The sequence below is a fragment of the Thermobia domestica genome, chromosome 7, assembly GCF_964235325.1.
Source record: "Thermobia domestica chromosome 7, izTheDome1.hap1.1, whole genome shotgun sequence".
Lineage (NCBI taxonomy): Eukaryota > Metazoa > Arthropoda > Insecta > Zygentoma > Lepismatidae > Thermobia > Thermobia domestica.
Genome location: NC_137460.1, coordinates 111,719,626 through 111,743,518, shown reverse-complemented (window position 1 = coordinate 111,743,518; position 23,893 = coordinate 111,719,626). Strand labels below are relative to the sequence as shown.

The 23,893-nt window shown below is 34.3% G+C and overlaps 1 protein-coding gene across 2 annotated transcripts in view; it reads right to left on the bottom strand.

Moving 5' to 3' along the window:
- Nucleotides 1-835: 835 nt before the first annotated feature.
- The window catches only part of mRpL4 (mitochondrial ribosomal protein L4), a 49,382-nt gene continuing 26,324 nt past the window's right edge, over nt 836-23,893 (bottom strand). For both annotated transcript variants that reach the window (XM_081765154.1, XM_081765153.1), the window contains exons 4-7: nt 19,303-19,527; nt 10,770-10,879; nt 5,861-5,934; nt 836-1,085 (exon numbers count right to left, since the gene is read on the bottom strand). In XM_081765154.1, the coding sequence (XP_081621280.1) occupies nt 940-1,085; nt 5,861-5,934; nt 10,770-10,879; nt 19,303-19,527 (555 nt within the window). In that variant the 3' untranslated portion in view covers nt 836-939. The remainder of the gene's footprint in view (nt 1,086-5,860; nt 5,935-10,769; nt 10,880-19,302; nt 19,528-23,893) is intronic.

The following is a 23,893-nucleotide window of genomic DNA, read 5'->3' as shown; positions in this document are numbered from 1 at the left end:
GTCGCGTACTCACTTGTTTAACTTGCATAGCTTCCCTATCTCACATAGGTGCAGTCTGACTGTTTCAGCGGAAACATGGAACCTTTCTGCAAGTTCATCACAAGTCAGACCACTGTTCTCAATGACTGCTTTCAGGGCCTTGTCATCCAACACATGTGGTCGTCCACTGTGAGGTTCATCCAAAAGGCTCACATCTCTTGTTCGGAATTTCGGGAACCAATGCCTGGCAGTGCGTTTGTTCATGGCATTCAGCCCAAATGCCTGGCATATGCGGCGACTTGATCCGGCAGCTGACAGGCCCACTTTTAAAGTCATACAACAAACACATCCGAAGAAGCTGCTTCGAGACCTCCATTTCTCTTCGACGCTGGACGAATTATGACTGCCGTGTGTGTGCGCAATGTGCCTGTATTACTGAGAGTCGATGCTCAGACAAGCTCCCGATCGCTTGACAGGCACGTGTGTCATTTCGTTTTCTCTCTGTGAGCGCATGATTAATGGGACGCCGAAAACAGCAAGAACATTTTTGGTTACCTCGTAAATCATTCTAGTACTCCAATTATTTTGGATTTTACACTTTTAGCTACCATTTAACATTTAAATTCTTTATTAAAAAACATCTTGGATGTCACCAAAAACAAAGTAATAGGGAAAAATGCTGTATAGTTGAAATAAGTGTGAAAAATTCATTGACGCGTTTAACTTACAAGCAGACCCAATCGTAGTCTCCGTGCCCTCCCCTCTCTCTCTCTCTCTCTCTCTCTCTCTCTCTCCCAGACACACAAAAAGATATAAGAAAGAGAACACACAGCATATTTATATCAATAAAAATAACTTTTTATATACAAACTCTTATTTACTTATTTACACATTACAAAAAGATACAGATGAAATTAAGATTACAATACTACTATATCTAATTTCATCGTAACAGAGAAACTACATTTGCGATGTACGGAACTTCTGTGTTGGCGTTCGAAAATCATTTCTATGCAGATGATACAGCAATTTCTCTTCTATGCGATTAACGGCAGCTAAAGTTAAGACAAGGGTCTCGTGCTTCAACATGCTGTATACGTTCAGACCTAAAATAAACGAGAGAAATCCTTAGGGTGCCATACTTATTCTACTTAAAAGAGGAGACAAAATGTAACATTTCCATGACAAATTAAAAGAAAAATGTAAAAGATGTAGTACAACATATAGTATGAAAGAAACCTATGGAACACATACTAAAAGTTTAGTGTTAAGTACTTACGTGGGTGTCTCAACGACGAAGAATAAAGTCATTTCATAGCAGGATCGAACTAGCGCCTAGGTTGTATAGGTTGGAAATCGGGAAGGTATATTTCGCTCTGTCCCGCCGCCTTATATATTAGAGAGTAAATTTATTTATTGTGCCAGAAATTCCCTATATGGGCCTTGTTGCATTACAGATTATGCTTTTCGAGATCAAACTGTAGCTCGATCAAAATATAAAATTTTAACGAGAAGGATAACAAAATATAAAATTTTAACGGAAAGGATAACAATAACAAAGTTAGTGAGCATTTAAAAATCTAGTAAGTAAAAATATATTTGAAACTACATTACTTTTTTGGGGGGGAAGGGTATGAAAGTATAGTCTAAGCCGCTAGATTGTGTTATTCCGTCCTGCTTCAAAGCAATATTTCGATTCCCACCTTCAGGCCAAGAGGTGTATGCAAATCCACAACCACCCATTTTTCACAAGAATAAAATGTGAGATCTGAAGAAAGAAAGAAAGAAAGAAAAACACACACACAAAACTGACTGATAATTATTCCAAACAAATAATGCTAATATAGTTTGTAATTAGAGTGATGTGTTAGCACGCTTAAAAAATAACATACTACAAGGCATCGGCGTAATATTCACTTCAGGTTAATAAATTTTATTGCACTCAGAATACACTAAGAATAACACATGAAATAAACTTAAATACTAAAATGGTTCTCATTGATGAATTGGAAGAAGAAAATCCCTAAAGACCTAAATAATTTTGTAAGTATAGCTGCCATTTGCAAACAACAGAACAACTTCCTGGAGAACATTTGACAACTCCCAATATATAAAAATTATTTACTTTCAGATACCATTCTTTACCTAAATTACTTTCTCCGTACTCAATTCAGGTTGTTTACATTAAGCTACATAACAGAATCATGAAATGCGAAATAGTAACATCAAACTATTTATTTAGTTAGTTAACACCGTTGCAAACTCATTCAAGAACATCCAGGCGGAATTCACGGACTTGGCTCAAAGCTGGTACACAAGAAGGAGGGATTTCAACATGGAATCTGTAAAATATCCCAAATATATTTACTAAAATCTACTTGACCAGAAGCACCTAAAATTACCTAAAAGTAAACATTGTGGCAAACAACTTATTGCCTTTTTCAGTACATCTCTTTCTAGAAAATTAACGTTGATTGTGGAACTGTATTCCCTTGATTATTTTCTTCCCAGTAGCATTTCCGTTCTTTCTTCTAGTAGTCCTCAATAAACTTTTCCTTGAACCGAAATGCTTTCTTGATAAGCACTAACCGGTATCTTAAGTAGATGATTAATACTAATTAAAGAAACACTGCTTCCCAGTCCTACTTCTTTCACCTGTTTCATTTCACTCCACTAATACCGAAATTGGTCGAAGAAAAGCGTTAACACTGCACTAATTTGAATCTCTTTTTTACATTCCTCCAAAATTATCTTTTTAATCACAATATTCCGTTAAACTAGGAACGTAATGAATTTTTAAGAAAAAGTACGTACGCTGAGGATTGAAACATAGCTCTTCATTCCGTCCATGGTATTTCGTCAAGTTCTCTGAAAAGATATGTGCTGAAGAAGACAACAAATTTTTACCCAAACGTTCACTTTCAGATAATCTTGGTTGCTTTGAGAGTAAGCATTTTTAGGATTAGATTTTTGAGCTTTCGGCATCTACAGTCATGTTTAGCCCGTCACGTATAAGGGATGACGTCCCTCGGTGATCACACCACTCGGAAAATTGGGGAGGAAGAAAGGAATGGGGAAGAAGGGAAGCCTGATGGCTAGTCTGAGAAAAGTTTTACATTTTTTGACCGAGTGTCTCACCGGAAATCGAACCTGGGACCACTCGCACCAGAGCCGAGACCGTAAATATTTTTTAATGAGTACTGAAAATGCATCCTATTAAATCAAATACCATCCCGAACATGGGAAATATATAGTACTCATCTTACTAGCACATGTTAACCATCTCCAGCGGACGCAGAAGTAGCTGTTCGGATAGATCCTGATATGTATGGGGTATGGTATCTAATGCTCGATGTAGATCTTGGCGTAGATGGCTGATGGTCGCTGTTGGAGGCCGGTTGACGGTCAAATGCCATCTCATCATGTTCTATATTCGATTCGAAGATCAGCAGGGAACAGGTCAAAACTCCCACAGCCAAAACCCCCACACTCAAGAAATGTCAAAACGCCCACACAATCGGTCATAACTTCTACACAAACGGACAAATCTCCCAAATGCACGAACTGTGGGGGTTTTGGCCTAGACCCGATCAGCAGATCCCCAATCGGTAATGATATGCGAAGTTTTGAAGTTTTCACACTTTTATTCATCAGAGGACGTAAATGTTTAACGTCAAACCATGTGTGACTGATTAAATTGTTCGTTATTGGCTTATTAAATTTGAGATTTTCTGATTAATTGACGACACTTGAAGCATATCAGATTAACTGTCGAAGAGGTAAGGATTCAGAATATCCCTTTTTTTTATTATTATTAGTTAAGAGTGTCTGGTATTATTCATGGGGAAGAATTTGCTGAGAATAAAGGTCAGGTCTACCACTGAAGTTTATTTAAGGGATCTCAGAGAAAGATATTCAAGATTAGGAAACTGTTCATTCTGAATTGTTTTAAACAATGCTTTAATAATTTAATTATCTATACTGAAATTTAGTCTAATTTAGCTCGATGCACGAAAGTCTATATCTTATGTGAAATTTAGACATCAGTAGTATTAAGATAAGATCATATTTAGTATACTAGTGAAGTTGCATAATAGCTATTAATTTGAGTAGTGTATTTATTAATTAACAAATAAGATTAGAGAGTTTTGTAATGAACAGATTTTCTAAGATGCATGTTCTACACTTAGAATTTCTGTTCATACGATAGTTATTCTATCTGAAGTTTAGTCTGGCTTTCAACTGCCAATTTATGTTTGACAAATTAAAACAGGCTCTTAAGCTGTAATTATCCAATGATAATTGAGCTTTCCAATCTCTAGAAGGGGTATTTATTTTTCCTTCATTCAGATACTCTTTTTATAGGAAGAATCAGTTTATGTCCAACTGTATTTAATTTAATTTTTCAGCTTATTGTTCTCATTTTACTGTCAATCATTAAAAGCCATAGAATTTATTTTCCGTTTTCATTTATACTACAGGAATTACTGGCGATTGAATGAGTTTTCGTTTATGAAAAATGTGCATGTTCTCTAATATCGGTTTCTGCCGATATTATCATGGGACTGACCATGGAAAGTGTTCCAACAAACATTGCAAGTGTAGAAGGCACTAGGCTACTCTGGCGGTATAAAGACATCCATTACTCTGCTGGATTACGAGGTTTCGCACAGGGTCCAATAAGGTAGGACTAGATTAAGGACATCACGAATGTAGGACGCTCTAGTTATACTCTTCTGAAAGAAGACCAGAGGCGACCTTATTGCCACATACGAATGACAGGTGTGGGTTCTGAATGGCGAGTGCAAATCTAACTTAATTTTCCCGCTCACCTCTAAGTCCACGGACACGGCCGTCACTGTGTCCAAGAAAGAAACTACTTTCATCACTCAAGTATGTCAGTACAATTGAAGACTTGTCAGTGATGAGCACTGTTAGAGATAATTTTGCAAGAGGAACAAGGGATCAGGGATGTCCACAGGTAGGACCTAGGTTACAGCCACAAGAATATTGTAAAGGGGAATTTTTCACTGAAAATAGTACAATGACACTGGAGAATAGTAAATGTAGTGGGGAGAGAAGATACAATTGAGGGGAGGCAAATGTTAAATTTTCGGGAAGTTGAACCCAAGTCCTTGGAGAGATGGGCACCCCTGCGCGGGAACGTAGACCTGCCTCCAATAATCGACTGTTAAAGTATTCATGTGCCTATGGAGAGATGAAGCGTTGATTGGATTTGAATTTAGCCTTTCTTTTAGCACTGAGGTTTTATGAGACTTGGACCTACAGCTTAACGTGGTATCCAAACCACACGAGCTCCCACCGGGAATCGAACTTGGAACTCTCGCGCCGAAGATGATTATGCTAACCATATAGCCACGGGGGAGATGGAAACGAAGAGAAACACGGTGACTAATTGTACTAGCGGTCGCCATTCTATCCGTTAGAGCAGCTCCAACGTTCCTTATGTCACGCAGCTCCACAGTATGTTGCGGAATTGTACACGGGTCATGTCAGCTTTGAGACCCCCCCCCCACCTTTACGGTCAAATTCAGTAATTGCACAATAGGAGTTTGCTGTCGTAGTCCTGGCATTGCAAACAGATCGTGATTCAATCACAGAACTAACTCGCTGTGTAGACAGACAACCGCTGAACTACTGGCAGCATGTCCTATACACGAACTACGATCAGTCCACCCACTAAGGTAGCTATCTTGCTGGGAGATTCAACCTAACAACAGTATACCCTCTCAACAAACAGGCATAATGTGGTGTGAATTTCATTCCGATAAGAATATGTATACCGGATGTTCGAAAATGTGTTTTCACCAGTATATTTATTAAATTAAAAAAAAAAAAAAAAAAAAAAAAAAAAACATACCATAAACGGGCATTAAATTTATATGCCCTATTGTATCCGTCGCTGCTGTTATATTTCTTGGCATAATGTCAGTGCTGAAAAAGAAAGGGAACATATTACATCGTTATATACTTAGTATCCTAATAATAAACAGTTATAATAAAGGTCGCTACCTGCGCTATCGCTTGGCTACACAACGAAGTACTTGAACAATTACATAGGTATGGTAAGGAGTCTGGGATGGTTGGTGGGCAAACTCAAAAACATAAATAAATACATTTGTTAAATGTAAACAATTAAAGCTTTTAATTAAGCACGATTTTAGCCCATTGAGTATAGTGACAGGGTATCTACTAAATGCTTGTTTTTAAATTCCAGGTTTCTTCCAGGACTGTATTGTTTTAAACAAATACAGGTTGTTATTATTAATAAACCCTACCCGAAGGTCAATTGAGAAAACTGTGTGTAACTAACAAAGGAAAGCAGAGTTCTCACCTTTAACTGCCATGCGCCTCACATCCCTTGGTAGCAGTAACATTTTTACATCTTGTTTTACTACATGAGGAAGTTCTAAAAAATATTAATTTAAATTCTAAACATACGTAATTGATATTGTTACATGTTACTATTTATTTATTTATTTTTTTTTTGGATGGATAATGCCTAGTTTACTTTGTTTTTACAAAATTAACTCATACAACACATCATAAATCAATAGTAAGACTATTCATGGCTTTGGATTTATATGTCCAACATTTATATATATGTCTGTATATTCATTAATTTCGATAGTGTCTGAAGAAGGATATGCTAGATATCCGAAACAGTTACAAATTATAATTTAAAATAAAGTGGGTTTTAAGCTTTGGTCAGTGTCTCTTTTGTTTAAAAAAATCATAAATCAAACTGACAAATCATAAATACAAGTGAGAAAATGAGGGAAAGGCTTCCTATACTACATAGGATGTATGCGTGTAATAAAAAGCATGCTTCGAATTATCAAAAAGGATAGAAATTCCACCTGTGTCCTATGCGAACTCTACCACAGGAAAGAGTAAAGAAATGAAAAAAAAAAAAAAAAGAAACCTATCACAAGTAAGTGGAAGCAATGACAGACTCAGTGCAGATACGCCATGGTCGCCATCCACGTACTCACAAAACATAAGCCTGTAAGAACACTAGATAGATATATGCTGTGAAAATGGTAACTGAAGAAATTCCAGGTTTTTGATTAAATTCCAGGCTTTTCCCAGGTTTCAAAAGTAAATTCCAAGCTAATTCAAGGTTTTCCAGGTCAGCAGACACTTTGAGTGAGCCGAAGACTCGGGCGGGGCAACTAGTAAGCATACAAGGAAAGGTAAACGACTAGAGTTCGTGCTTCGCAATCTGGTGGTACCAGGTTTGAACTTATAGATCTAATGGTAAAACGACTCAAGTGATCACTGTTCCGGACAAGGATCGATATTTGAGTGTAAGGTTAATCGTAGTAGAGATAGGCTTTCCGTAACTAGATGTTTACCGCATCATTTACGACGATTATACAATGAGGAAAAATTGTGTGAAACTGGTCCCACAGACTTTATCGGATGAGAACAAGAACAATCTTTTTTGGCGATTTCTTGTGAATTGTTGGATCGTGAGACAAATGACCCTGATTTTTCGGAGCGAGTGCTAATCGGGAATGAAATTTGAGTTTTCGGAATGTAAATCTGAGATCCAGAAATTTAAAATATATATATATATATATATATATATATATATATATATATATATATATATATATATATATATATATATATATATATATATATATATATATATATATATATATATATATATATATATATACAGTAAAACCTGTCTTCAACGGACCCTTTATTAAACGGAAAACTGTCTTAAACGGAAATATTTCACGGTCCCATGAAATTTGGAGAACAAAACGTGTAAAACTCCCTTCATTAAGCGGAAACTGTGTTACGCGGACAACGGAAAGAAAAATAAACATTTAACGGAAAATTCTGAGTTCCGGACTACAGCGTTTAGAAGATGTTTAGACATTCTGTGAGACATATACATTACACTGTCTGCGATAAAATGTTCGTTCTTTTGTTAAATATTTCTGAACAATGTTGATCTTCCCCAACCACTACTCATATTCACCCCCACAAATTGTCCTTAATCCCCGCAACTTAATCAACAATCATACGGAATGTCGGAAAGAGGAAAACGAGATAGAGGAAGAAGATGAATACAATACCGAGTTCCAAGAAGAGTGTAGAATAAATACATATCAAGATTCTCTCAGAAGTTTAAAGGAACTGCAAAAATTTGCCTTACGAAAAAATGATTCTGATTCACTTAGTCTAATTTCTCAGGCTAAACTGTATGCGGAAGGTCAAGCAGCCAAGCAGCAATGTACACAGAAAATCCTGCTTGGCTATTAGAAAAATAAAGAAAACGTGTGCATAGCATATATTTTGTATTCATTTTATTTTTATTTTTTTTGTGTGTGTGTATTTATTCGTAGAAGAAAGAAGTACTGTATTCGAACAATGTACGTACAGCAATATATTTTCTCAGTATGCCCCTTTATAAGCATGTATTTAAAAAAAAAGAAAATAAAGGAAAAAAGTTCTACCTCCACTAAGCGGAAACCTGACTCTAACGGAAATTTTTGCAAGTCCCGCTCGATTCCGCTAAAGACAGGTTTCACTGTATATATATATATATATATATATATATATATATATATATATATATATATATATATATATATATATTATTATTATTATTATTATTATTATTATTATTATTATTATTATTATTATTATTAAAAGTGATTGCTTCTCATGGAGGCTCCTCATAATGAGAAACAACTAATTTCTCGGAGATAGAGTTGGGAATTCCCACATTTCGTTCATAAGGAACACACAGAGAAACATACAGAAGTTTTTTTTCATAATCGTTTGTATGACGGTCAAGTAAAGTTTAGCAAATTCACCAAACAAAATTATTAATTCTTGGAACAGTTTAGATGAAACAGATATTTTATACAATCAAGATACCGTAACCAATCTTAAATCTGTGCCACTGAAACTAGTAACAATCTTTGTTACACACAACCCTTAATGGTCTTCGATGAATAGACTCTTTCTGATTTGACTGTACTGCACCAGAGTTTAAAGACAAAGTACGAGTACACCTTTTGACAGAAAAGAAAGCCATTTTTCAATACTTTCTAACACTACAAACACAATGATTTTATTTAATATAAATTGCCCTCTCTACCTGTTGTTATAAAATATCAAATGAATCAATGCGGATTCTAATTTAAGTCACGCTAATTTTAGTAATTACTGAAAATTTCTTGGTATTATCTGAGGCATTTATTCTACAAAAAATTACTACCTCATGTAACTTTCATTATATATATATATATATATATATATATATATATATATATATATATATATATATATATATATATATATATATATATATATATCAAAAACTAGAGATCAAAGGTTCTAACCTCACAATCGCCCGAATAAATAAATAAGCAAATAAATAAATAACTGTATTCACTATGTACTTGAACTAGAACTTCACGAAAATGAGCTTGCTGCAATGAAATTTTAACTTGAACCATTCATACCATGAAGGAAAGTCAAATGTTTCAAATCTGCTCTGTGAGCGGGCATAAAGAAATTCAAGTTTTCTTTCTATACCTTAATTTTATTTACATCTTGTAAGTTGGATTTTCTAACACTATATCTAAATATACGACTTTTAAAAGTACAAGGAAACTACTAACCCTAGCATATGATTTCATAATGGCATACATTAACCCTTGGATGCAGAACGTAAGTCAGAAATGACCCAGCGCTTATGTATTTACATCTATCTTCTTCACTGCTCTGATATACTTGCTATCTTCTGATATCTTCGATTGGACTTTATTTTGTATAAAAAATACCCGACTGTATTTGTAAGGCTGTATTTATTCTTAAATTTCAGCATATTCCATGTTAACACGTATTTTCCATAACATGGGTTACTTTTGAGCCCGATCTTTTAATTATTCTTTATTATTATTATTACTGCATACTGGAAATTATAGACAGTAATCAATAAACACAATGAATTTCTTTGATTCAATACAACAACAAATAACGTGACTGTAATTTATTGACTATTATTGTAATATTTTAATTGTAAAGGTGTTCAAGAGATGACACTTTTACATTTATTATAAGAATTGCATTGAATTCTTCAAATAAGTTTAAGAGCAATAATACTGAGAAACTAATTTTCTTTGAGACTTTATAACGTTCTCGTTACCTTAGGAACTCTTGATATTGCATTAAGTGAAGCCATTTATTATAAGAAAACCTTGTGTAAGTTTTTCCTGGATATATTTTTGAAATACTGATAACAATAGGGAGTTCTGCACTGTATGAAAAGTTTCGGAAACACTTGTGTGCAAACACTGCAAAATTTTAAAGAACTAATGATGTTTGTGTTAAGTGTTTGAAAGTAAACAAAAACAACACTAGAATTATCATTCAACAATGACGGAATTACAGTTTATGAATAGTAATTACGTGGTTGATGTTCTTATTACTCTATGCAGACACTACATAAATGAGCTACTACTTTCAGCTCTCTTATGGTGTGGAATTAAAATATCTTACTTATTTTTCAAATATTTTTTAGTACCATAATGTAAAAACATTTCAGAAAATAGCACATATTAGTTACAAATTCTATTAAATACACTGCAAAAGTTTACGGGACAAAAAAAGTCCATGTTCTGTAAACTATGACAAAATATGTGATCTGCGTCCAAGGGTTAAAAAAAAAAAAAAAAAAAAAAAAATCTACATCATTTTTGATTATTGACAAACAGTATAATCAACAATACACTTACTCATCTACAAACAAGGTAGACATTCCCCAAGCACGCTCTTCTATTAAATCTTCGATGTATTTCGGGTCATCTGTCGGAATATCCAACGAATCTACTACGTGCAAATCATCCTGAAAACAAAGTAAGTTCTAAATAATTTGTTTAACCACGTAAGAAAAATGGTATTCATAGTAATCGTAGGGCATAAAATGGAGGAATATTATTGTATTAGTGAATGGGTTTCACAATCCTCTCTACGTTCATTAATTAACTAACTACTGACTTGACTCATGACTTGAAAGGTAACTGCTGTATTTTATGTTCCAAAGATTCAGGACCATTTCAGACAGTAAATAATTTGTATCTACAATTCAAAATACTGATATTTACTGAAATCCACTTCTTCAATATCATTTTACGATCAATAACCTGCCATTTCAGTGCTATTCCCCCTCTGTAGCATGTCCTAACCAAGCAAGATACTGCGAGTAAGTCCTGAACTTAGAAAAGATTATAAGACATGAAATTGATAAATATTGACAAGTAGTAATGAACATTAATACTTATAAATCTGAGTATTGTTCAACTAAAGCAACAATCAAGAACAGGTTTGTCATAAAATGTTACTAATCATTCCTTTGAACTTATGAATTTCCTCCAATGAGCTTAATACTTTACATACAATATGAAATTCTATTTGCTAAGGAACGATTTATAATCAACAGCATTGATTTCTATATATTATCCTTGAATCATAATGAACACTATATTTTATTATCTTCCACTTTCTAGCCCTCTCCGCTCGTCTAGTGGCTAGCGCGCGCACCTTTGATGCACGACGTCACGGGTACTGTGCGAGAGTCTTAAATTTGAACGCCTTACGGTGGTTCAGATTCCATCTTCAATTGTATGTCCATGTATCACTATCCCAATATAAACTCAATGTAACCAAATGAACCATGAAACTAGGAAATTGTGTGTGTCATATAGTGACCAGCTTAATGAAATGTACAATAATAATTTTCGAGAAAAATATAATGTAAAACTATCCTCTTCAGTTCTGCCACTGCTATAAGCGGAGAAAGGGTTCATTGTCAAATGACTGATGTGTGGTGGGCGCATGGATTGCCAACACTATCATTTGTAAACTGCAAGTATGATTTCTATTACTGTAGTTCGTTTCATCTTAAAAATTCAAGTAGTTTCCTAACATTCTTACAATGCTGGATTGCAATGAAAATTTTATGCTCCCTATCGAGAATCAAGCCGAGACCACGTACACCAAGGGCATGAATGTTAAATTGCTGTCAACATAGAAGTCCTATAAAATGAGGAAAACTAAATAGTATTCTGTTTGCAACCGTATTTTCAGTTTACGATTAAAAATATGTGCACTATCCAAAAATATATGTTTCAGAATCCTAAAGCACTCACGCAACAATTTTTGTAGAGAGTGTTTGGCTACGGGCATATAATTTGAAGTACTCACCAAGTAACTCTATAAAAATTGTTGCAGAAGTACCGCAGGATTCTGAAACACGGATAATTGGAGAGGGCACATACTAGTTCCTAAGTGAAGTCTTGACCCGACTACAGTAGGCCTCATAGTATTAGAGCTATGGATCTTTGAAGTTCATTTTTTCATGTTTTCGACAGCCTATAACTCCGAAAGAAAGCATTTGTGTACCCAGGTAGGTCTATACTTTTTCTCTTATCTTAGTGTCAGGAATCACATCTCAAACGTTGTCGGTGTTGTTTGGAAACACCATGTATATTAGTTCATCAGACTATTTTAAACGAAATACCTAAATGATATGCATTAACAGCTGACAATTTAATTGAGAACTACAGTTATTTTATTCATAATAATAATTTTTGAGTATCATCAATGATTTGAATTTCTTGATGATTAAATTACTAATATTGTCGTCTTTGGCAGGAAGTTCTGAGTATGAGTCCAGGTGGAAGTATATGCTGTTCGGTTAAAACTATAAATCCACATCTCATGTAGCCTCATGTAGACGTAAAAATGTAAACAAACATACATTCTACTTGCCATTAATGTCTCAATTATCATTTATTATCTATTTGGTTAACAATGAAAAGTGGTTGCTATGTTTCTATATGTCAGATATATATTAATTTCAAATAAACAAAGATAGCCGCCAGATGAGTACACGAGTTTAAAACTCACATTTCTTTCATATTTTACATTATCAAACAATTTTATTTTTAGATATTTTTTCATTTTGGTATGATCTTTATACTACCTAGAATAATTTATATATATATCTGACGCAACCAACAGTCTTTAGTTAGAATAATTTACTAGTTTATGCACTGCAACTTGGAATAGGTTATTCGGATCTCTGTCCAGGCCACTTCAGTTACAGTGTAAAATGTACTTATTGAAACTATTATACTTTAAACAATTATTACATTTTAACATTTTAATGTTATAGTCGACTTGATTATTCCGGCTGCGACCGAAAGGTTGAAAGGCAAGGCAAGGTTCAATAAACATTCTAATGTAAGCAAAATTACTACCAGATGTGTCCTTTTCATACTGTAAAACCATAGGAGTGATGCATATAGAAGAATGGTCAGAATATAGAAATAAAATCTTTTTAAAATCATTTAAAAAGTTACATGCACTAATGCGTACTAAGTAAGCAGAGTATTGGCCTCGTTTCCAGCATATCATATGATGGTGTCATCTATGTATTTTCTGGCGTGTTGTTAACTGATTTGTTATTAATGATCTAAACCTGTTTAGATGAGTCTGGTTCACCCAGTACAGTATATATACAGTGGTGACAGACAAAATAGAAACGACATTCATTCCTTTTATTATTATTATTTTTAAACTACATTTAATCAGGTGGTTGCGAAAAAAGACATTCGGTAGGTGAAACTGTCTATCTGGAAGCATTTGTAAACATAGTTGCCCGTTAGTACGACTTTAGTGTCAGACAGATACGAACGTGAGTAGGTATGCGCGAGTTTGGCTGATGAAACTAACACAAACGGGAAGTTTCCACAGTTCAAGATAAAATGAAAATGAAATCATTCAGTTTTAACATCCAACTATTATGCCCTTTGGGCTAACGGAGACGGATGATTAAGACAAGTGAATGACGATGGAAGAACTGGTAGATGAGAAAGTGGGAAGAAACGGAAGTGCCCCGAGAAAACCCACGGACACGATGTTGTGCACCACAGACTTATCTGGCCGGGGATCGAACCAGGAACCCCATACACGCGAGGTAAGCGCTCTACTACTGGGCCACCGTACTCTCCACACAGTTTAGGACATAGGTGCGTTGTGTGATTTGTTCTCAACGAAAGATCTAGTAGTATTACGTAAGCTTTTAGTATACAGTTACGTGTGTTGTAATCAAACAGGGGTAGATCGCGCCATTGTAGCAAAGACAAAATGAAGTTAATTAAAAACACTGTCAGAAATAGTGCTGTAAAATTTCCGGAAATTTTGAACCCGTTGGTATAAAACCGTTTTCCACGGTTTCTTTCCGGAAAAAATAAAAATCTTTGTATTAGATTAATTTTACTAGTAATGGAACCTTTTTTTTTCCTAACGCGTGAAAAATGTAAGTTCAGAAATTTCAATATTGCGAATATTTTTTTCAAGAAAGAAAGCACTCAAAAATAAAACTGTTGCAATTATTCTTGAAAATTAATAGTCTGCACTTATTTCCGTTATATGCGTTTTAGTTGTTTATTTGAGGAACTGCATTAACAACAGAACTTTTACAGATACATACAAGCCTACCATCATGAAGCGTTTCTCTTGTAACAAATAGGCCTCTTGAATGAAACTGAGTTCTTAATATGTTCTTTGATCTGGTGAAGTTTTGTTAATTTTAACCAAATTACTTCTTAACAGAAAGAGCAGTAGGCAAATTCCACTAATACTCGTGCACTAAAACATATAATCACTGTTATTTAATATCCTAATATAGACTTTTATTTAAACTTTGTGTACAAAATCCCGTATGTAAACAAACATCTATTTTCTACTGCGACAAATTATCTATATATATCAAAATGAAAGTGACTATGTTTGTAGCTTAATAACTCTTGAACCATTCCCGATAAAATTTTCAACATAGATGAGGTTCGGGATTTTTTTTTTTAATCATTTCTCTTTGAAGGTGCAACTTGAATGAGGGGGAGGGGAATATATCAAAAATGACCGATACTAGTGTCGAATCCATAATTTTCGGGGTCGCTGAGATGAACAATGACACTTCCGATGCCGTTTAAATCTAAATTCATCCTCGCAACTTGGAGGAGGGATAGATATATAAAATTACTGAAAGTGACCGATATTAGTGTTGAATCCATAGTTTTCGGGGTCGCTGAAGTGATACTTCCGGCTATTTAAATGCAAATCGAGCCCCGCAACTTGGGGGAGGGGAAGGGGATATATATATATATATATATATATATATATATATATATATATAAATAATCGAAAATGGCCGTTATTAGTGTCGAATACATAGTTTTCGGGATCGCTGAGATGAACAGCCGATGCCGTTTAAATCCAAATTCAGTCCCATTAGTACTCCTAAAGAGGGATGGTGACATGTAAAGATAATTGAAAATGACCAATATTAGTGTCGAATTCAAGTCTTGGGGGATCCATTAGTTGATTGATGACAATTTTGGTGCCCTTTATGTCTAAAATGAAACGTATTCTCCCCGTACGAAGAACGGGTATTCTGCTAGTTTGTAATAATAACGAATGAAAGTTTCACATATTCAACTCTTTAATATATTTCTCGATACTCAAATATACTCACTTGTGCGGTGTATGAGTGTATGTGAAAACAAGATCATCTCTCTTTTTGAATTATTCGAAAAATATACAAATAATAAAGAGGGATTTGACCAGAAATCAGAAAACTAAAAAGTAAAATTAGAGATCCTTCGTGGACAAGCGGTTAGCATACGCGCCTTTGTCGTGGGAGGCACGGTTTCGATTCCCGGCGGGACCTTATGTGGTACGGATTCCACGTTAATCAGTAGGCCCCATCTCGTATAGCCTCGCTCCAGAAAGGGACGTTAAACTCAAAATCAACTCAACTCAAAAGTAAAATTAAAATCTGTTGCTTTAAGTATTTTTCGGTTAGCGAAATACATTGTATATATGCTGCAGACATGTTACAGCAAATAAGATTAGAGTCCTTCTGTTTCAAGTGTGCCCTCGGAAAAACGTGAAACATTCTTCGGTCTCAAGTCGGAGGAAACTTTCCCTTTACTTTGGGGAAAGAACTCTGTCCGCATCCAACTACTGACAGAACTTGGCCACAGCAATTTGTCCCTCCTCTTTTGACAGCAGGGCCAGCAGGGGCACATTTGAAATAGAAAGCCTCTTAACATCAGACGAAGAAACAGTTTTCAAATTATATTTTCCGGTTTTTGTCAATATTTACGTACAAATTATTTTTTCTAATGGGTTCAAAATTTCCGGAAATTTTACATAGCACAAGAAAGATATCACTATAAAATATATGTTTGATTTAACACATTAACTAAATTGATTCTGGTTCCGTTATTTAAACACTTCCCTGCCACTAAGCGGGAACTTCATAAGATTCTTTAAGATAATTTAAATGCGTCTATATTAATTAAGCTAACTAGGATTATATTTTAGTTTCTTTTGTAGCCACAACTGTATTCTATCACAATGATAACTTTAAAGTGTTTGGATGAGTGGTCCACATATATTTGTTGACACAAAATTTCCCTATTCTAATACAAGAAACATAAGTACTCAATTATCTTCACTCTAAACTATTAAATATAAAATAGTTTTCATTTTAAAAACATAATATAGTAAAATATTCGAACATTTCAATTTATCCCAATTTTCCGTTTTTTTTTTCCAGGCTCGGGGAAAACCGTAAAAGACTGTCTTTTTTTTAAACTCAAAATTCCCGGATTTTTCCAGGCCTTCACAACACTAGCCAGGAATGCAAATAATGGGATCTACTGCAAAATTGACAGGATGATCAATCAGCTCTACAATATGCTTGCACGACTGATAGAAGGGGTAGACCGCGAAAAACAAGGGTTGCATTTGATCGTTTGTTGGTCTGCACAAGCAAAACCGACTCTTTCGCGATGTCCTCCGAACTGCATGCCGTGGCAAATGCACCAATCAGCAGAACAACAATACGCCAACGACTGTTAGATACTAATTAACGTGTTAGAGCTTCAACGAAAGTGTCATTGCTATCTACGAAGAACATTCGAGATTATAAGGCGTTCGTGACAGGGCATCCGACGTGGTCGGAGAAGCTAAGGAAAATCAATGGCGGAATGTGTTGTGGGATGACGAAACAAAGATCAATTCGTTTAGGTCCGACTGCAAGACAACTGTTCGAAGGCCTATCAAAAACGAATTTAACCCGAAATATACTACAGCTTATGGAAAATCATTAAGGCGACTATACCACAGGGAAAAATTCACAAATATGTATTATGGAGGAAGTGAAGAAAGCTTGCAACTTTATTCCAAAAGCAACGTGTGAGAAATTAATCGACTCTATGAACAAACGTTGCATGACAATTATGAAAAATAAAGTTCATGCTACTAAATACTAATGTTAACATGTTAAGAAATCAAAATACTATGTAAATATTTAGTCATTTTCTTTAGTGATGCGCATATTTATATTCAAATGTTATTTTGTTTGCCAGTTGTTTATGGCAACAAACCAATTTGTGTTGTTTTGAAAAGTAAAATCTGAAATGAAGTTCATTTTCAATAGTAGTGAACCAACGACGTACTGATAATATCCCTAACCCTAAACCCTGTCCATTAAATTTTGGTCTTAAAAAATGAACTTTCGTAAGGTGTTTCTATTTCTTCTGCCACCACTGTATACACCTCGGTCGAGTTCCTTCTAAAATTTCTTCTCATGCTTTAAATTTTTATTTGAGCTCTACTACACAAAGAATGAGAGCATATATAAGATAGATAACTTTTTTTTTTTAAATGACCAATTAATTTTTAATTAATCATATTTTGCACTCTCCGAAATAAACAGGATAAATCATTATCAATGATGAAAGTCACTTTTCTTTCCTCCTACGGGGTCGATTCCCGGCGGGAGCTCATGTGGTTCGGATTCCACGTTAATCAGTAGGTCCACGTCTCATATAACCTCGCTGCTGAACGGGACGTTAAACTCAGAATCAACTCAACTCAACTCTTTTCTCCTATGACAATATTGTTTATTACAGGGTACAAAATTCTTTCAAATGAGTTAACTGAAACATCTATGACTATATTGATCCAATGATGCATCTAATTTTAACTTGGGATAATTTATACAGGTTGTTTCAAAACAACATCAACAACGTTTGGGAGGTGATTCCTCACACCAAGACAAGGCAAAAAGTATAAACCAACCTGGATGCACAAATGCTTCCTTTCAGAGTTAATTGCTGCCGAAAACATGAAAAAATGAAATTTATAGGTCCATAGCTCCAAAACTATGGGATCTACCATAGTCGGGTCAAGACTTCATTTAGGAACTAATATAGGCCCTATCCAAAAATACCCACGCGACAATTTTTATACAGGGAGTTTTTCTACGGGCATATAATTTGAAATACTCACCAACTACCTCTATACAAATTGTTGTGAAACTACCGAAGGATTCTGAAACATAGATATCTGGATAGGGCACATACTAGTTCCTAAGTGAAGTCTTGACCCGACTACGCTAGATTTCATAGTTTTGGAGCTATGGACCTCTGAAGTTTATTTTTGCATGTTTTCGGCAACCTTTAACAACTCTGAAAGGAAGCATTTGTGCACCCAGGTTGGTCTATACTTTTTATCTTAACTTGGTGTCAGGAATCACCTGCCAAACGTTGTCGGTGTTGGTTTGAAACACCCTGTATCAACTTTCAAGAACATTATCCTATTTTTAGGATGTTTACAGAAACTTCTGAAGTGAGCTCTGATCCACTTCGGCCAGGAATGTCATGTAATAATAACGACCGTCATTAAACCATTTGCACGAATCAAATATTTTTCTGCTTTTAAGAGTACCATTATCATAACGTGCTAGATGTTTTCTGTAAATTTCACTCGTCTTACGCTTTTATTTATAAAACATCTAATCACAACATCCACTCCCAGGTTTAACAAGTTACTCGCACAGTATTATGATCTTTGTGCAGCACATATAATAGTAGACGCATGTCTTTGGTGAAATATAATACATGTACGCGTAAGGATCTGTATGCTCATGAGAAATTAGAAATCACCTTTGAATTGAAGCGCCCTCAAAATTCAATAAATAATTTTCTGCAAACAATTTCCTGATTCGAAATTGCATTTAAAGTGGTTATAAGGGTGAAGATATTTAAGAAACGCTTCACTAGAAGATAAATACCGAATAACCACCAAACAAACACTAGCTGTCTCTTACTTGAAAAAACCTATAAATGCATACACAAAGAAAATAGATCCTTTATATTTGGAAGCATTGATAGTTTCAATATATAGTACCTGTGCCAACTTGACGGAAAGAGTTGATGTAAGGCCATTCACACGATAATAGAAAGGCAACATAAAAAAATGTGGTGTTGGTGACCGGGGTCCATGAGCTACTCCTCCACCTTTCCAAAGAGGAGAACGAATACTTCCATGACGAGCCTTGCCTAATCCCTTCTGCGGCCATGGCTTCCTTCCGCCTCCTCGGACTTCTGAACGAACTTTGGTATGGGCGTAACACTATAAAAGACAAAACAGAATAATATTAGTTGCGATTCAAAATAGCGTTTTCAAAACAAAACAAAAAACATGAAAAATAAATTTGTTAAAAAGGCACTAATTTTTGCTGAGCGATGCCCTTGTCTTTGTTCAAATTTAGAGCCAAGTGATTTGTTCATTTTCTATTTAACTAAGGTGGGCTACCAAAAGAATAGTTTCGCATTCCCCTTTTATGTAACTGTTCTTGGTTCGATTTCAATGGAATCTATGACATTTTTATCCGTAACAAAAGTGTTCAAAAATAATACATGTGACTTAGAACTTTCTTATAAAAATTTCCCTGCCCATGTATCATTACTCTAGATTATGGCTGGTCTTATTACCATTTTATATGGCCTTTTAACCCAGAACTTGCATTTTTGTCACACAGCACCCCGCTCATCTTTCTCCAGTTCACCCAGCCAGATTGTATTCTGTGTTGGGTTTCTATATTTAATCCTTCATTCTGGTCGAGGTACGATTCAAAATACTTCAATTTTGAGATAGGTAGTCGCCTTTCTCCACGTAGGGAGTTCCCGCCTTCTTTGTTGAGTGCCATATTGTAATATCTCACTACTTTCTTCACCATGACGACAATTCAATATCTCCATGACGTCTGCAGCTCGTCGCGACGAACAGTCCTCGTCCTCGTCCTATGATGGTTGGAAACTTTGGCCCAATGTCAATAGTTGATTATTATGGGTCCCCACGTGATCCGAAGGTTGTAGCCTGTAGGACAAACGCGAGGCGACACAGACAACTATACCTAGGTCGCCACCAGAATAGTATTCTGGAAAGTTAATGAATTGAGCTACGCATAACGAGCTCCAAGTTCTTGCCACAGACGTTGTTACCCCGAGCCGAATAACAAATAAATACGGTAAAATTTACAGTGTTTCAGGCAAATCGACACACACAACGCAAATGAATAATGTTCAGAATATCATATGGTTACAGAATGAAAGAAAACAGTTCAAAGATTAAATACACAATAACACAGATCAAAATATTTCTGATTTAAAGTCAAAAGATTATTATTCACAAAACAAAGGTCAGTATTAATTACATTGACGTACACCATAACTCCGGTATACAGACCAGGTTCCTGGTCTTCAAGTATACATAAGTAAGTAGTTCTTTCTTCATAGCTAGCTAAGACTTTCCACTAGGTTAGGTTGGATGTTAGGTTAGGTATGTTAAAACGCCATATAATTAGCTTCAATTGATTTACTTTTATGAGCCTTCGGGGAAATAGATTGTGAGCACCTCCATGTAATACATAACTTTAGGTATTATAACTTATCTCCATATATTATAATTCAATTTTATCATTTACTTTATTAATTACTTCTTATGTTTCTATTATATAATTCTTACTTAATACAACATTATCTCATTTTAACTGCTTATTTTGCATAATTACGTTTATTCATATCATATGTATTTCTTCTTTTCTCCATAGATTAATATAGAGATGTGTCCACAAACTACGGACCGCAACAAAAGAACATTGGCATAAAAGCTTGGCGTAGCCTACGTTTAAACTAAAATGATACCAGAGTTAGGGTTAAAATCAATCTTGTTCAATTTTACTGGAATTTTGTTGAATTTTGCGTATTTTAGATTATTACATAACTACTGTTAAAGACAAGACATCGAGTCGAGGAAGATAGACAAGGACCCGTTTGGGTCCGGTACTATTTAGAACTTCATGCTGATGTTAAGTCATATCGTATCGAATAAATATGTAGGAAACAGACGATTATCAGATTAATTCATGCCTTACTGGTTTTCTAAAATTACATATATAATTGTTATACGTATAATTATTTTAAATTGAAATTCACATTTACAGCGATGTATACTAATTCTTGATCTTCTGTCTTGTCTTCTGCACTATTAATAGTGTTCAATAGGCGCACCAGGTATCCATCAGTATGTGCTAGAAATGCAAAAAAGAAAGAATATTTTTTTTTATGTTAAATGTATAAAAGCTTTAATTGATGGCCAGTTGTTGGATGCCAATATATAAGAAAATGGTGCATATCCTAGGTGTTTATGTAACTGTGTTAATAACTGTAAGCGTAGAGGTTGAAACAATTCACATTCAAAAATAATATGATTAAGTGTTCCTATTCCTTTATCGCACCAGCAATGATACGTAGGTTTTTTACGTATTTGGAATAATTTTATAGGTGTTAGCGTTGTTTCAAAAATAAGTTGGTAATAAATTATGATTTCCCGATTAATCCAGGTTTAAATATATATATTTTTTCATTTGGTCTTGCAGGGAAGTAAAAATGTGTAGTAAAATTTTCCAGGTAGTGATTGTTGCTTGTTATACCAGGTGATTAACTCTTCCTTACGAAACTCTTTAATACAATTATATAATTCCTTGGCGATAATTTGATAATCGTTGGTTTTCCGTCAAGACATGAAGTTTTTGTTGCGTTGTCTATAATATTGCTATTCGTTTCGATGTTGACATCAGCTTTAATGAAAGTGAAATATATTTCATAATTGTTCTTCGTCATTGTAAGATAAAGATGGTTGGTATTTGGAAGAGTCCATGTTGTAGAATTGTTCCAATGTAGAGAATTTAAAGCTGTTAACACACTTAATGAGTCTGTACATATAAAAGATTTAGTAATTTTGTTTTTTGATATATAATAATGCCTGTCGGATGGCAAATGCTTCTCCTTCAAAAATTGTGGTTTTTATAGGTAATTTATATTGAAGCGTTGTTGTTCTAGACGGTATATATACTGCTGATCCTACGTTGATATTGTTAAATTTTGATGCATCTGTATGAATAAGTATGGCATCTTCATCAAATTGTTGCCTAAAGTCCTTCCACAAATATTGATAACGTTTTTGTTCGAGCTCTTCTTTTGTAACTGGTATGTATACAGGTTTCATCACTTCTATTTATATCAAATTAACCTTATAGTTCCAGACAAAATATGGAAGCGATGGAACTTTATGTATCGCTGTCTTTAGTGATTTAAAATTGAAGAATGCCTGGACTATCCAAGGACAGTTACGGGTATAAGGAGCGTTCTTTTATTTTAGAAGCAGTTCTATCTGTTGGAGTTTGAGAAGAATTGGAGAGTTAAATTTGCCGAACGCTTTTATTAAAAATTTAGAGGCCAATTTGGAGAATAGTATTGGTAAGGGTGTATAGTCTGATTCCTTTAATAAAGCCTTGTTTGGACAGAAAGATGGTTGAGAAAAAAATATTTTAGATAGATTATATATTGATTGTTTTAACTAGTTGTAGTATTGGCCGGATTTGTTATAGAATATACTACCATATGACATTTTCGATATACAGCCTTGATGTAATATTGATACTAAAGTAAACGGATTAATGTCCCATCTTTTGGAAGAAAGACATTTAAATAAATTAATGTATTTTATATTTTCTTGAGTACGAAATTGTATTTGTGCTTTCCAATTTAACTTACGATCTAATATTAATCCAAGATATTTGATAGATTTTAATTTATTATTATGATATTGCAACTGATACTTTTGTAAATTTCTTTTTCTAGTAAAGATAATAAATTTTGTTTTGTTCCATTTAAGTTCTGATGCCTTGTTGTTCATCCATATATTGATAATACGTAAGTTATGCTCCATACATGGTATTAGACGTTTAATATGAGTTGTACAAGAACTTATTAGTAGATCATAGATGAAAGAGGTAATGGTACTATTTTCCCATGGTGAAGTTATTAAATCAGCTACATATATGTTAAATAAAATCGGGCTTAATTTACTTCCTTGCAATAAGCCTAAAGATGTTACGCGTGGTGTAGAATATGAGTTTTTCACTTTTATACACACTTGTCTGTTTATTAAAGTGTTATGTATAATTCTAATCATCTTTCCAGGAATTTGGAGTTTAAACATTTTCTACACTAGAATGTCTAATATCACATGATCATAAGCTCCTTTTATGTTAAATGAAGTAACCAAAAGGGCTCCTCTTGTGATGAATGCTTTATAAATATCTAGTAATAAAAACGTTAATGCATCACAAGTTGATTTTTTTTAAGACCAGTAATATGAAATGAGAAAATTTGTCTCTAAAAAACAATTTAGTCTGTTTAATATTAAATTTTCGAAAAATTTATATGAACAGGATAATAAGGGCTATTGATCGAAAGTTATTTAACGTATTTGGATCTTTATTATTTTTTGGAATAGGTAATATTAGAACTTTTTTTTCCCGTTTAATGGTATTTGACCTGTATTCCAAATATGATTATAAAAATTCAGCAACATCTGCAGACCTGTGGTTTTTTAATGCTGTAAATAACTAATTCCATTCATGCCCGGTGTA